This window comes from Schistocerca nitens, chromosome 5, assembly GCF_023898315.1.
Source record: "Schistocerca nitens isolate TAMUIC-IGC-003100 chromosome 5, iqSchNite1.1, whole genome shotgun sequence".
Taxonomy (NCBI): Eukaryota; Metazoa; Arthropoda; class Insecta; order Orthoptera; family Acrididae; genus Schistocerca; species Schistocerca nitens.
In genome coordinates, this window is record NC_064618.1 from 322,026,340 (window position 1) to 322,039,117 (window position 12,778).

At 42.9% G+C, this 12,778-nt stretch overlaps 1 protein-coding gene across 2 annotated transcripts in view; it reads right to left on the reverse strand.

Annotated features, from left to right (window-relative positions):
- Positions 1-12,778, reverse strand: part of LOC126259676 (uncharacterized) — a 74,885-nt gene that overhangs the window by 38,873 nt on the left and 23,234 nt on the right. For both annotated transcript variants that reach the window (XR_007546549.1, XM_049956629.1), the window contains exon 3: positions 10,246-10,538. Coding sequence is in view for 1 of the 2 variants with exons in the window: in XM_049956629.1 (XP_049812586.1) it covers positions 10,246-10,538 (293 nt within the window). In the remaining variant the exon portion in view is untranslated. The remainder of the gene's footprint in view (positions 1-10,245; positions 10,539-12,778) is intronic.

Here is a 12,778-nt window from a genome sequence, read left to right on the forward strand (position 1 = left end):
ACTGGCCGTACACCACTGGTGATCGTCGAGAGGACACTGAATAGTGCACGGTACATCCAAACCGTCATCGAACCCATCGTTCTACCATTCCTAGACCGGCAAGGGAACTTGCTGTTCCAACAGGACAATGCACGTCCGCATGTATCCCGTGCCACACAACGTGCTCTAGAAGGTGTAAGTCAACTACCCTGGCCAGCAAGATCTCCGGATCTGTCCCCCATTGAGCATGTTTGGGACTGGATGAAGCGTCGTCTCACGCGGTCTGCACGTCCAGCACGAACGCTGGTCCAACTGAGGCGCCAGGTGGAAATGGCATGGCAAGCCGTTCCACAGGACTACATCCAGCATCTCTACTATCGTCTCCATGGGAGAATAGCAGCCTGCATTGCTGCGAAAGGTGGATATACACTGTACTAGTGCCGACATTGTGCATGCTCTGTTGCCTGTGTCTATGTGCCTGTGGTTCTGTCAGTGTGATCATGTGATGTATCTGACCCCAGGAATGTGTCAATAAAGTTTCCCCTTCCTGGGACAATGAATTCACGGTGTTCTTATTTCAATTTCCAGGAGTGTATTAAGTGTATATCGAGCACCTGCAGGTAACTTTAATCTGTTCGTAAACCACCTTGAAGCTGCACTGGCCCATTCAACAACCAAAAAAAAAAAGAAATAGTGGTTTCTGGTTATTTCAGTGTAGACTTCCTTAAAGACTCTCCCAATAAGAACTTATCTGAGTTAGTAACACTATCATTCAACTTAATTCCCACTGTAAAGTTCCCCACTAGGGAAATCAATTGCTCACAAACAGCCATTGATAATATCTTTATAGAAAAGTCCAATGAACTAAATTATATTACAAAACAAAAAGTTAATGGCCTCTCAGGTCATGAGATGCAGTTCCTTCTGTTAAATGTTAACACTGACCAGGATATAAAATCTGTTAAATCTGACCTCAAGAGGGTAATCACTAAGCCAAAAGTTGATTATTTTAGGACACTCCTCAGAGACATTCACTGGACTGATGTTTACAGTGCTCACGGCATGAATGAAAAATATAACACTCTTGCTAATATAGTGTCAAGGAATAGGGGTGTCTTGTAAAACAAACAGAAAACTGTATCTGTCAATCCAAAACAGTTCTGATGTTGATGCTGTAGTACATTACAAGAAAAACTGCAAAATATTAAAGACTGTAATACAGACATCAAAGCAAATATATTACAAGGAAAAGATAGTCATATCAGATAACGAAATAAAGACAATATGGGATATAGTGAAGGAAGAGACTGGTAGAACCAGACATGAAGAGGGACAAATAGCATTAAGAGTAAATGATACATCGGTGACAGATGTGTATAGCGTTTCAGAACTTTTTAACAAACATTTCATCACTGTTACTGAAAAGATGGTGTTGTCAGGTTCTGTAGACGCTGCTATGGAATACCTCAGAACAGACATTTCAAGTAACTTCCATAATATGAATATGACCCTCATTACCCCAGCAGAAATAATATCCATCATAAAATCTTTAAAATCAAAAACATCTAGTTGGTATGATGAAATATCAACAGAGTTAATTAAAGAATGTGATTCTGAGTTAAGTAACATATTAACTATCTGTGTAACAAGTCGTTTATCAGTGGAATATTTCCTGAATGGTTGAAATATGCTGAAGTTAAGCCACTGTTTGAGAAGGGAGATAAAGAAATAGCATCAAATTTCTGTCCAATTTCACTTTTGCCAGTATTCTAAAAATTTTAGAAAAAGTAATGTACAGTTGGCTTTATAACCATCTAATCTCAAATAACATACTCTCAAAGTCACAGTTCGGATTTCTAAAGGGTTCTATTATTGAGAAGACTATCTACACTTACAGTGAAAATGTGTTTAATTCATTAGACAAAAAATTGCAGGCAACTGGTATATTTTGTGATCTGTCAAAGCATTTGACTGTGTAAATCATAATATCCTTTTAAGTAAATTAGAATATTACAGTGAAACAGGAAATGCTGCAAAATGGTTCAAATCTTACATCTCTGGCAGGAAACAAAGGTTGTTATTAGAAAAGAGACTCATATCAAGCTATCAGGCATCATCCAACTGGGAACTAATTACATGTGGGGTCCCACAAGGTTTCATTTTAGGTCCCTTACTTTTTCTTGTATATCAATGACCTTTCATCAGTAACGTTACCAGTTGCCAAGTTTGTTTTGTTTGCCTATGATACAAACATTGCAATAAATAGAAAATCAAGTGTAGTCTTAGAAATATCGGCTAGTAAAATATTTGTGGACATTATTCACTGGATTCTAGCCAATTCTTTGTCACTAAACTTTGAAAAAACACACTACATGCAGTTCAGAACTTGTAAGAGGTGTTCCACGAGTATATGCCTAATATACGATGACAAGCATAGAAGAAGTGGACAGTGTTAAATTCTTGGGATTACAGCTTGATAACAAATTCAACTGGGAGGAGCACACCACAGAACTGCTGAAGCATCTTAACAAATCTCTATTTGCAACGCGAATTGTGTCAGACATAGGGAATATAAAAATGAAAACTATGCTTACTTTCATTCCATAATGTCATATGGGATTGTTTTTTTGGGGTAATTCATCAAGTCAAGCTAAAGTTTTCTGGGCACAAAAACGTGCAATAAGAGTTATATGTGGTGTGAACTCAAGAACAACCTGCAGAAGCCTGTTTAGGGAACTAGGGATACTAACTATTGCTTCCCAATATATTTATTCCTTAATGAAATTTGTGATTAAAAATTTATCACTTTTCGTACCAACAGCTCAATTAATGGAATCAATACTAGAGATAAGAATAATCTTCACAAGGATTTAAAGTCACTTAATCTTGTACTAAAGGGTGTGCATTATTCAAGAACACACATTTTCAATAACTTGCCAGAAGCCATAAAAAGCTTAACAACCAATTAAATTCACTTTAAGAGAAACCTAAAGGATTTATTGGGGCCAACTCCTTCTACTCCATTGATGAATTTCTCAGTAGAACCAACTGATATGTATATTATTTTTTTGTCATCAGTCTATTGACTGGTTTGATGCGGCCCGCCAAGAATTCCTTTCCTGTGCTAACCTCTTCATCTCAGAATAGCACTTGCAACCTACGTCCTCAATTATTTGCTTGACGTATCCCAATCTCTGTCTTCCTCTACAGGCCCTTTACAGCTCCCTCTAGTACCATGGAAGTCATTCCCTCATGTCTTAGCAGATGTCCTATCATCCTGTCCCTTCTCCTTATCAGTGTTTTCCACATGTTCCTTTCCTCTCCGATTCTGTGTAGAACATCCTCATTCCTTACCTTATCAGTCAACCTAATTTTCAACATTCGTCTATAGCACCACATCTCAAATGCTTCGATTCTCTTCTGTTCCGGTTTTCCCACAGTCCATGTTTCACTACCATACAATGCTGTACTCCAGACGTACATCCTCAGAAATTTCTTCCTCAAATTAAGGCCGGTATTTGATATTAGTAGACTTCTCTTGGCCAGAAATGCCTTTTTTGCCATAGCGAGTCTGCTTTTGATGTCCTCCTTGCTCTGTCCGTCATTGGTTATTTTACTGCCTCGGTAGCAGAATTCCTTAACTTCATTGACTTCGTGTCCATCAATCCTGACCTTAAGTTTCTCGCTGTTCTTATTTCTACTACTTCTCATTACCTTCGTCTTTCTCCGATTTACTCTCAAACCATACTGTGTACTCATTAGACTGTTCATTGCGTTCACCAGATTATTTAATTCTTCTTCACTTTCACTCAGGATAGCAATGTCATCAGCGAATCGTATCATTGATATCCTTTCACCTTGTATTTTAATTCCACTCCTGAGCCTTTCTTTTATTTCCATCATTGCTTCCTCGATGTACAGATTGAAGAGTAGGGGCGAAAGGCTACAGCCTTGTCTTACACCCTTCTTAATACGAGCTCTTCGTTCTTGATCGTCCACTCTTATTATTCCCTCTTGGTTGTTGTACATATTGTATATGACCCGTCTCTCCCTATAGCTTACCCCTACTTTTTTTCAGAATCTCGAACAGCTTGCACCATTTTATATTGTCGAACGCTTTTTCCAGGTCGACAAATCCTATGAAAGTGTCTTGATTTTTCTTTAGCCTTGCTTCCATTATTAGCCGTAACGTCAGAATTGCCTCTCTCGTCCCTTTACTTTTCCAAAAGCCAAACTGATCGTCACCTAGCGCATTCTCAATTTTCTTTTCCATTCTTCTGTATATTATTCTTGTAAGCAGCTTCGATGCATGAGCTGTTAAGCTGATTGTGCGATAATTCTCGCAATTGTCAGCTCTTGCCGTCTTCGGAATTGTGTGGATGATGCTTTTCCGAAAGTCAGATGGTATATCGCCAGACTCATATATTCTACACACCAACGTGAATAGTCGTTTTCTTGCCACTTCCCCCAATGGTTTTAGAAATCCTTATGGAATGTTATCTATCCCTTCTGCCTTATTTGACCGTAAGTCCTCCAAAGCTCTTTTAAATTCCGATTCTAATACTGGATCCCCTATCTCTTCTAAATCGACTCCTGTTTCTTCTTCTATCTCATCAGACAAATCTTCACCCTCATAGAGGCTTTCAATGTATTCTTTCCACCTATCTTCTCTCTCCTCTGCATTTAACAGTGGAATTCCCGTTGCACTCTTAATGTTACCACCGTTGCTTTTAATGTCACCAAAGGTTGTTTTGACTTTCCTGTATGCTGAGTCTGTCCTTCCGACAATCATATCTTTTTCGATGTCTTCACATTTTTCCTGCAGCCATTTCGTCTTAGCTTCCCTGCACTTCCTATTTATTTCATTCCTCAGCGACTTGTATTTCTGTATTCCTGATTTTCCGGGAACATGTTTGTACTTCCTCCTTTCATCAATCAACTGAAGTATTTCTTCTGTTACCCATGGTTTCTTCGCAGCTACCTTCTTTGTACCTATGTTTTCCTTCCCAACTTCTGTGATGGTCCTTTTTAGAGATGTCCATTCCTCTTCAACTGTACTGCCTACTGTGCTATTCCTTATTGCTGTACCTATAGCGTTAGAGAACTTCAAACGTATCTCGTCATTCCTTAGTACTTCCGTATCCCACTTCTTTGCGTATTGATTCTTCCTGACTAATGTCTTGAACTTCAGCCTACTCTTCATCACTACTATACTGTGATCTGAGTCTATATCTGCTCCTGGGTACGCCTTACAATCCAGTACCTGATTTCGGAATCTCTGTCTGACCATGATGTAATCTAATTGAAATCTTCCTGTATCTCCCGGCCTTTTCCAAGTATACCTCCTCCTCTTGTGATTCTTGAACAGGGTATTCGCTATTACTAGCTGAAACTTGTTACAGAACTCAATTAGTCTTTCTCCTCTATCATTCCTTGTCCCAAGCCCATATTCTCCTGTAACCTTTTCTTCTACTCATTCCCCTACAACTGCATTCCAGTTGCCCATGACTATTAGATTTTCGTCCCCCTTTACATACTGCATTACCTTTCAATATCCTCATACACTTTCTCTATCTCTTCATCTTCAGCTTGCGACGTCGGCATGTATACCTGAACTATCGTTGTCGGTGTTGGTCTGCTGTCGATTCTGATTAGAACAACCCGGTCACTGAACTGTTCACAGTAGCACACCCTCTGCCCTACCTCCCTATTCATAACGAATCCTACACCTGTTATACCATTTTCTGCTGCTGTTGATATTACCCGATACACATCTGACCAGAAATCCTTGTCTTCATTCCACTTCACTTCACTGACCCCTGTTGTATCTAGATTGAGCCTTTGCATTTCCGTTTTCAGATTTTATAGTTTCCCTACCACGTTCAAGCTTCTGACATTCCACGCCCCGACTCGTAGAACGTTATCCTTTCGTTGATTATTCAGTATTTTTCTCATGGTAACCTCCCCCTTGGCAGTCCCCTCCCGGAGAGCCGAATGGGGGACTATTCCGGAATCTTTTCCAAATGGAGAGATCATCATGACACTTCTTCAATTACAGGCCACATGTCCTGTGGATACACGTTACGTGTCTTTAATGCAGTGGTTTCCATTGCCTTCTGCATCCTCATGTCGTTGATCATTGCTGATTCTTCCGCCTTTAGGGGCAATTTCCCACCCCTAGGACAAGAGAGTGCCCTGAACCTCAATCCGCTCCTCCGCCCTCTTTGACAAGACCGTTGGCAGAATGAGGCTGACTTCTTATGCCGGAAGTCTTTGGCCGCCAATGCTGATTATTTATCAAAATTTAGGTAGTGGCGGGGATCGAACCCGGGACCGAAGACGTTTTGTTTATTACCTTATCAATAAATTTAAAAAAAAAATATTCTAAATACAGTGCATTAGTATTTGTAAACTGATTCTTTCATATACTGTTCAATAAAAAAATTACGATGATTCCACTTGGGACCTGTGGAATGGTACATTAGCGTATTTATTTGAGTTGTAAATATTTGTCATGTATTATTGTTTTTATGACATGTTCCACATCCTGGAGGATCTCCTCACTACGGATCAATTGGAATGAAAGTAAATCTAATCTAATCTAATCTAGCATTTGGCAGGAAACTGGTTACAGATTAAACACTTGTCGTCTTTCAAGAGGTAGTCATACTGACCATTTGTAAAAAAACCTTGAAGATGTAATTCCATTCAGTGCTGTATCAGACATTGCTGTAAGTTATTTACCTTTTACACAGTTAAAGGCTACTTTTGTGTAACTAATTTATAAACATCCTGTATATGAAGTACTGCACTTTTATTGTTTATAATATCTTAGCAACTCAATTAGGTTTATCTTAACAGTCAAGAGTCCATGGAATGAAACATTTGAATCTGAAAGTGTTAAGTGATGCTGATGTGTTTATTGTTGTGCTCTGCGCGAGACGAACAAATTCCCGGTTAAATGTAAGTAATACACTAATGAAATGATTTACACATGCACCTCATCTAATGTGCAAGCTAAAATAAATATGTGTTTCTGTTCAGGATTGTATTTCGGTACATAACCTCATTGGCACACCCGGTAAGCAAATCTTATCAGAGTAATGTAGTGTATATACACTCCTGGAAATTGAAATAAGAACACCGTGAATTCATTGTCCCAGGAAGGGGAAACTTTATTGACACATTCCTGGGGTCAGATACATCACATGATCACACTGACAGAACCACAGGCATATAGACACAGGCAACAGAGCATGCACAATGTCGGCACTAGTACAGTGTATATCCACCTTTCGCAGCAATGCAGGCTGCTATTCTCCCATGGAGACGATCGTAGAGATGCTGGATGTAGTCCTGTGGAACGGCTTGCCATGCCATTTCCACCTGGCGCCTCAGTTGGACCAGCGTTCGTGCTGGACGTGCAGACCGCGTGAGACGACGCTTCATCCAGTCCCAAACATGCTCAATGGGGGACAGATCCGGAGATCTTGCTGGCCAGGGTAGTTGACTTACACCTTCTAGAGCACGTTGTGCGGCACGGGATACATGCGGACGTGCATTGTCCTGTTGGAACAGCAAGTTCCCTTGCCGGTCTAGGAATGGTAGAACGATGGGTTCGATGACGGTTTGGATGTACCGTGCACTATTCAGTGTCCTCTCGACGATCACCAGTGGTGTACGGCCAGTGTAGGAGATCGCTCCCCACACCATGATGCCGGGTGTTGGCCCTGTGTGCCTCGGTCGTATGCAGTCCTGATTGTGGCGCTCACCTGCACGGCGCCAAGCACGCATACGACCATCATTGGCACCAAGGCAGAAGCGACTCTCATCGCTGAAGACGACACGTCTCCATTCGTCCCTCCATTCACGCCTGTCGCGACACCACTGGAGGCGGGCTGCACGATGTTGGGGCGTGAGCGGAAGACGGCCTAACGGTGTGCGGGACCGTAGCCCAGCTTCATGGAGACGGTTGCGAATGGTCCTCGCCGATACCCCAGGAGCAACAGTGTCCCTAATTTGCTGGGAAGTGGCGGTGCGGTCCCCTACGGCACTGCGTAGGATCCTACGGTCTTGGCGTGCATCCGTGCGTCGCTGCGGTCCGGTCCCAGGTCGACGGGCACGTGCACCTTCCGCCGACCACTGGCGACAACATCGATGTACTGTGGAGACCTCACGCCCCACGTGTTGAGCAATTCGGCGGTACGTCCACCCGGCCTCCCGCATGCCCACTATACGCCCTCGCTCAAAGTCCGTCAACTGCACATACGGTTCACGTCCACGCTGTCGCGGCATGCTACCAGTGTTAAAGACTGCGATGGAGCTCCGTATGCCACGGCAAACTGGCTGACACTGACGGCGGCGGTGCACAAATGCTGCGCAGCTAGCGCCATTCGACGGCCAACACCGCGGTTCCTGGTGTGTCCGCTGTGCCGTGCGTGTGATCATTGCTTGTACAGCCCTCTCGCAGTGTCCGGAGCAAGTATGGTGGGTCTGACACACCGGTGTCAATGTGTTCTTTTTTCCATTTCCAGGAGTGTATAATTGTAAAGCTTCTAATCTTTGCAGCATGCTGCCTAAACCCGTTGGGCTCAGTGAATGTTAGTAAAAACTGACTGAAGCAGCGAAAATTATTTTATAAATTAGTAATACAATCACAAACTCGAAACTATTCGTTATAACGTGGATAAATTTACGGCGTAACAAACGCCTGCGTGTCCCCCCCCCCCCCCCCCCCATGAGACTTAAACAGACATAATTAATTCTCGTGATCCCCAAGTGAGAAGCTTCACAGAACCTTTCTCGAATATTAGTTCATTAAATATTCTGAATGCGAGAAGATATTCATATCTAAACTGCTTGGACACGTCTGATCTCTGGTGCACATTACTAAGAACTGTACCCACCTGCCATGATCCCACCGTCAACTAATTCCCTCCTCCTTTACAACCAGGATGAATAAACACAGCCGACACCATTATGGAGCCACTTACAGCTTTCACAGTGCCTTGTTGACAACTTGGGTCCATGCTTTCGTGGGGTCTGCGCCGTCAGCTCTTACCAATTGAAATCGGGATTCATCTCACCAATCAACGGCTTTCCAACCGAATTGGTCACGCGCCCATGAGATGTCGTACTGTTAGCAAAGACATTCGGGTCGATCGCCTGCTACCATAGTCCATTAACAAAGTCGCAGTGTCGTAATGGATAGGTTCGTCGTAGTCCCACTTTCATTTTTGCGGTTATTGCAAGGACTACTATTTGTCTTTTAGCAGTAACAACTCTACGGAAATGCCGCTACTCTCAATCGTTTAGTGAAGGCCGTCGACCACTGCCATGCCCGTGGCGAGAGATAATGCCTGCAATTTGCTGTTCTCGGCACTCTCTTGACACTGTGGATGTCGGAGAATTGAACTCTCTGACGATCTCCGAAATGGGGTGTCCTATGCGTCTGGCTCCGACTACTATTCCGCGTTCAGAGTGTGTTAATTATCCCCGTGCGGCCATAACCATGTCGGAAACCTTTTCACATCAACCACTTTAGTACAAATGACAGCTCCGCCAATATACTACTCTTTTATACCTCGTGTAAGCGATATTGCCGCCATATGTCTTGACTTTTGTCACCTCGGTGAATACTTTTTACATGTAAGAACTCCAACGTACAGTTCACTTTTTTCACTCAGAGTTACGGAGAGTTCTCGGTCATACTGTAGTTGTTGTATACCATGGAAAGTAACAACAGCAAAAAATCGTTTCTGAAAAGTAGTAATTTGTTAACACTCAATAAGGAATGCGTCTGGAGTGTAACGTTGTACGGAAGTATAAATGGACGATAAGCAATCCAGACAAGAGAAGAAGAGCAGCCTTTGAAGATGTAAGGCTACAGAAGAATGCCTGCTACATCGAACAACTGAAAAGGAGGTACTGTATCTAAATGAGGAGATAAGAAATATTTTACATAACTGGTCTAAAATAATGGGTCAATCAGCAGAACATCTCTTAAGACTTCAAAGTATCGCCAAATTGGCAATGGACGGAAATTGGGGGGTAAAATTTTTGGAGGAAGACGAAGGCTCAATAGATTCAAATGAATGTGGTTTGCAGTAGCTTTGCAGACATGAATAGGCTTGTAGACATTAAACCAGCATGGAGAGTTGCATCAAACCAGGTCACCAAAAGCCTTCGTAATCACGAAATGAGTCCTGGAACCCAGTGTGAAAAGACGTCGTATTCTTGGAGCTAAACGTAAATACTGTGGCTCACCTGCAGTCTGCTCTCAGAGGGTTGTACGCCGTAGTGCCGCTACATGTAGCTCTCTGAGAAACTCCGCCGGCCGCAGTGCAGATGTGGTACGTCTGGCAGTCGTACGGGTCCGGGAACGATCCGACGCTGTTGCACGGAAACCTACTTGCGGCGACTGGAGGGTGGCACTCGGAGTCCTCTTCTGCAACGCAGGCGGCCTGCTCTGCGCTGCACCTCGTGCTGCCGGTGGTGGGGCACGTTGCCACCACCGTGGGAGTGTACCCACCAGTAGTATTGCCTAAACACACCATCACCTGCGCGAACAGAGCAACAAATTGAGAAAGTGGCAGCAGTTATTGCTTAGTTTTGCACATCTACATCTACATGATTACTCTGCAATTCACATTTAAGTGCTTGGCAGAGGGTTCATCGAACCACAATCATACTATCTCCCTACCATTCCATTCCCGAACAGCGCGCGGGAAAAACGAACGCCTAAACCTTTCTGTTCGAGCTCTGATTTCTCTTATTTTATTTTGATGATCATTCCTACCTATGTAGGTTGGGCTCAACAAAATATTTTCGCATTCGGAAGAGAAAGTTGGTGACTGAAATTTCGTAAATAGATCTCGCCGCGACGAAAAACGTCTTTGCTTTAATGACTTCCATCCCAACTCGCGTATCATATCTGCCACACTATCTCCCCTATTACGTGATAATACAAAACGAGCTGCCCTTTTTTGCACCCTTTCGATGTCCTCCGTCAATCCCACCTGGTAAGGATCCCACACAGCGCAGCAATATTCTAACAGAGGACGAACGAGTGTAGTGTAAGCTGTCTCTTTAGTGGACTTGTTGCATCTTCTAAGTGTCCTGCCAATGAAACGCAACCTTTGGCTCGCCTTCCCCACAATATTATCTATGTGGTCTTTCCAATTGAAGTTGTTCGTGATTTTAACACCCAGGTACTTAGTTGAATTGACAGCCTTGAGAATTATACTATTTATCGAGTAACCGAATTCCAACGGATTTATTTTGGAACTCATGTGGATCACCTCACACTTTTCGTTATTTAGCGTCAACTGCCACCTGCCACACCATACAGCAATATTTTCTAAATCGCTTTGCAACTGATACTGGTCTTCGGATGACCTTACTAGACGGTAAATTACAGCATCATCTGCGAACAACCTAAGAGAACTGCTCAGATTGTCACCCAGGTCATTTATATAGATCACGAACAGCAGAGGTCCCAGGACGCTTCCCTGGGGAACACCTGATATCACTTCAGTTTTACTAGATGATTTGCCCTCTATTACTACGAACTGCGACCTTCCTGACAGGAAATCACGAAGCCAGTCGCACAACTGAGACGATACCCCATAGGCCCGCAGCTTGATTAGAAGTCGCTTGTGAGGAACTGTGTCAAAAGCTTTCCGGAAATCTAGAAATACGGAATCAACTTGAGATCCCCTGTCGATAGCGGCCATTACTTCGTGCGAATAAAGAGCTAGCTGCGTTGCACAAGAACGATGTTTTCTGAAATCATGCTGATTACGTATCAATAGATCATTCCCTTCGAGGTGATTCATAATGTTTGAATACAGTATATGCTCCAAAACCCTACTGCAAAACGACGTCAATCATATAGGTCTGTAGTTCGATGGATTACTCCTACTACCCTTCTTAAACATTGGCGCGACCTGCGCAATTTTCCAATCTGTAGGTAGAGATCTATTGGTGAGCGAGCGGTTGTATATGATTGCTAAGTAGGGAGCTATTGTATCAGCGTAATCTGAAAGGAACCTAATCGGTATACAATCTGGACCTGAAGACTTGCCCGTATCAAGCGATTTGAGATCCTTCGCAACCCCTAAGGTATCTACTTCTAAGTAACTCATGCTAGCAGCTGTTCGTGTTTCAAAGTCTGGAATGTTCCATTCGTCTTCCCTGGTGAAGGAATTTCGGAAAACTGCGTTCAATAACTCCGCTTTAGCGGCACAGTCGTCGGTAACAGTACCATCGGCACTGCCCAGCGAAGGTATTGACTGCGTCTTGCCGCTTGTGTACTTTACATACGACCAGAATTTCTTCGGATTTTCTACCAAATTTCGAGACAATGTTTCGTTGTGGAACCTATTAAAGGCATCTCGCATTGAAGTCCGTGCCAAATTTCGCGCATCTGTAAATTTTAGCCAATGTTCGGGATTTCGCGTTCTTCTCAACTTCGCATGCTTTTTCCGTTGCCTCTACAACAGCCTTCGGACCTGTTTTGTGTACCATGGGGGATCAGTTCCATCTCTTACCAATTTATGAGGTATGAATCTCTCAATTGCACAAGCACAAGCACATATTCCTACACACGAGCACAACAAAACTAATTTTCTCCTTAAAAATTAAAAAAAGGGAAGAAGAAAAGAGTGGGAGATTGTAGTCTGGGAATGACGTATTTCAAACCTGCGTTCGGTTACCCATACGAGATATACACAGATACCGTAATGCACTTCACGTGATTTTTGGGATGTTAATTTCAAGTAAATCACGGCCGATTGTC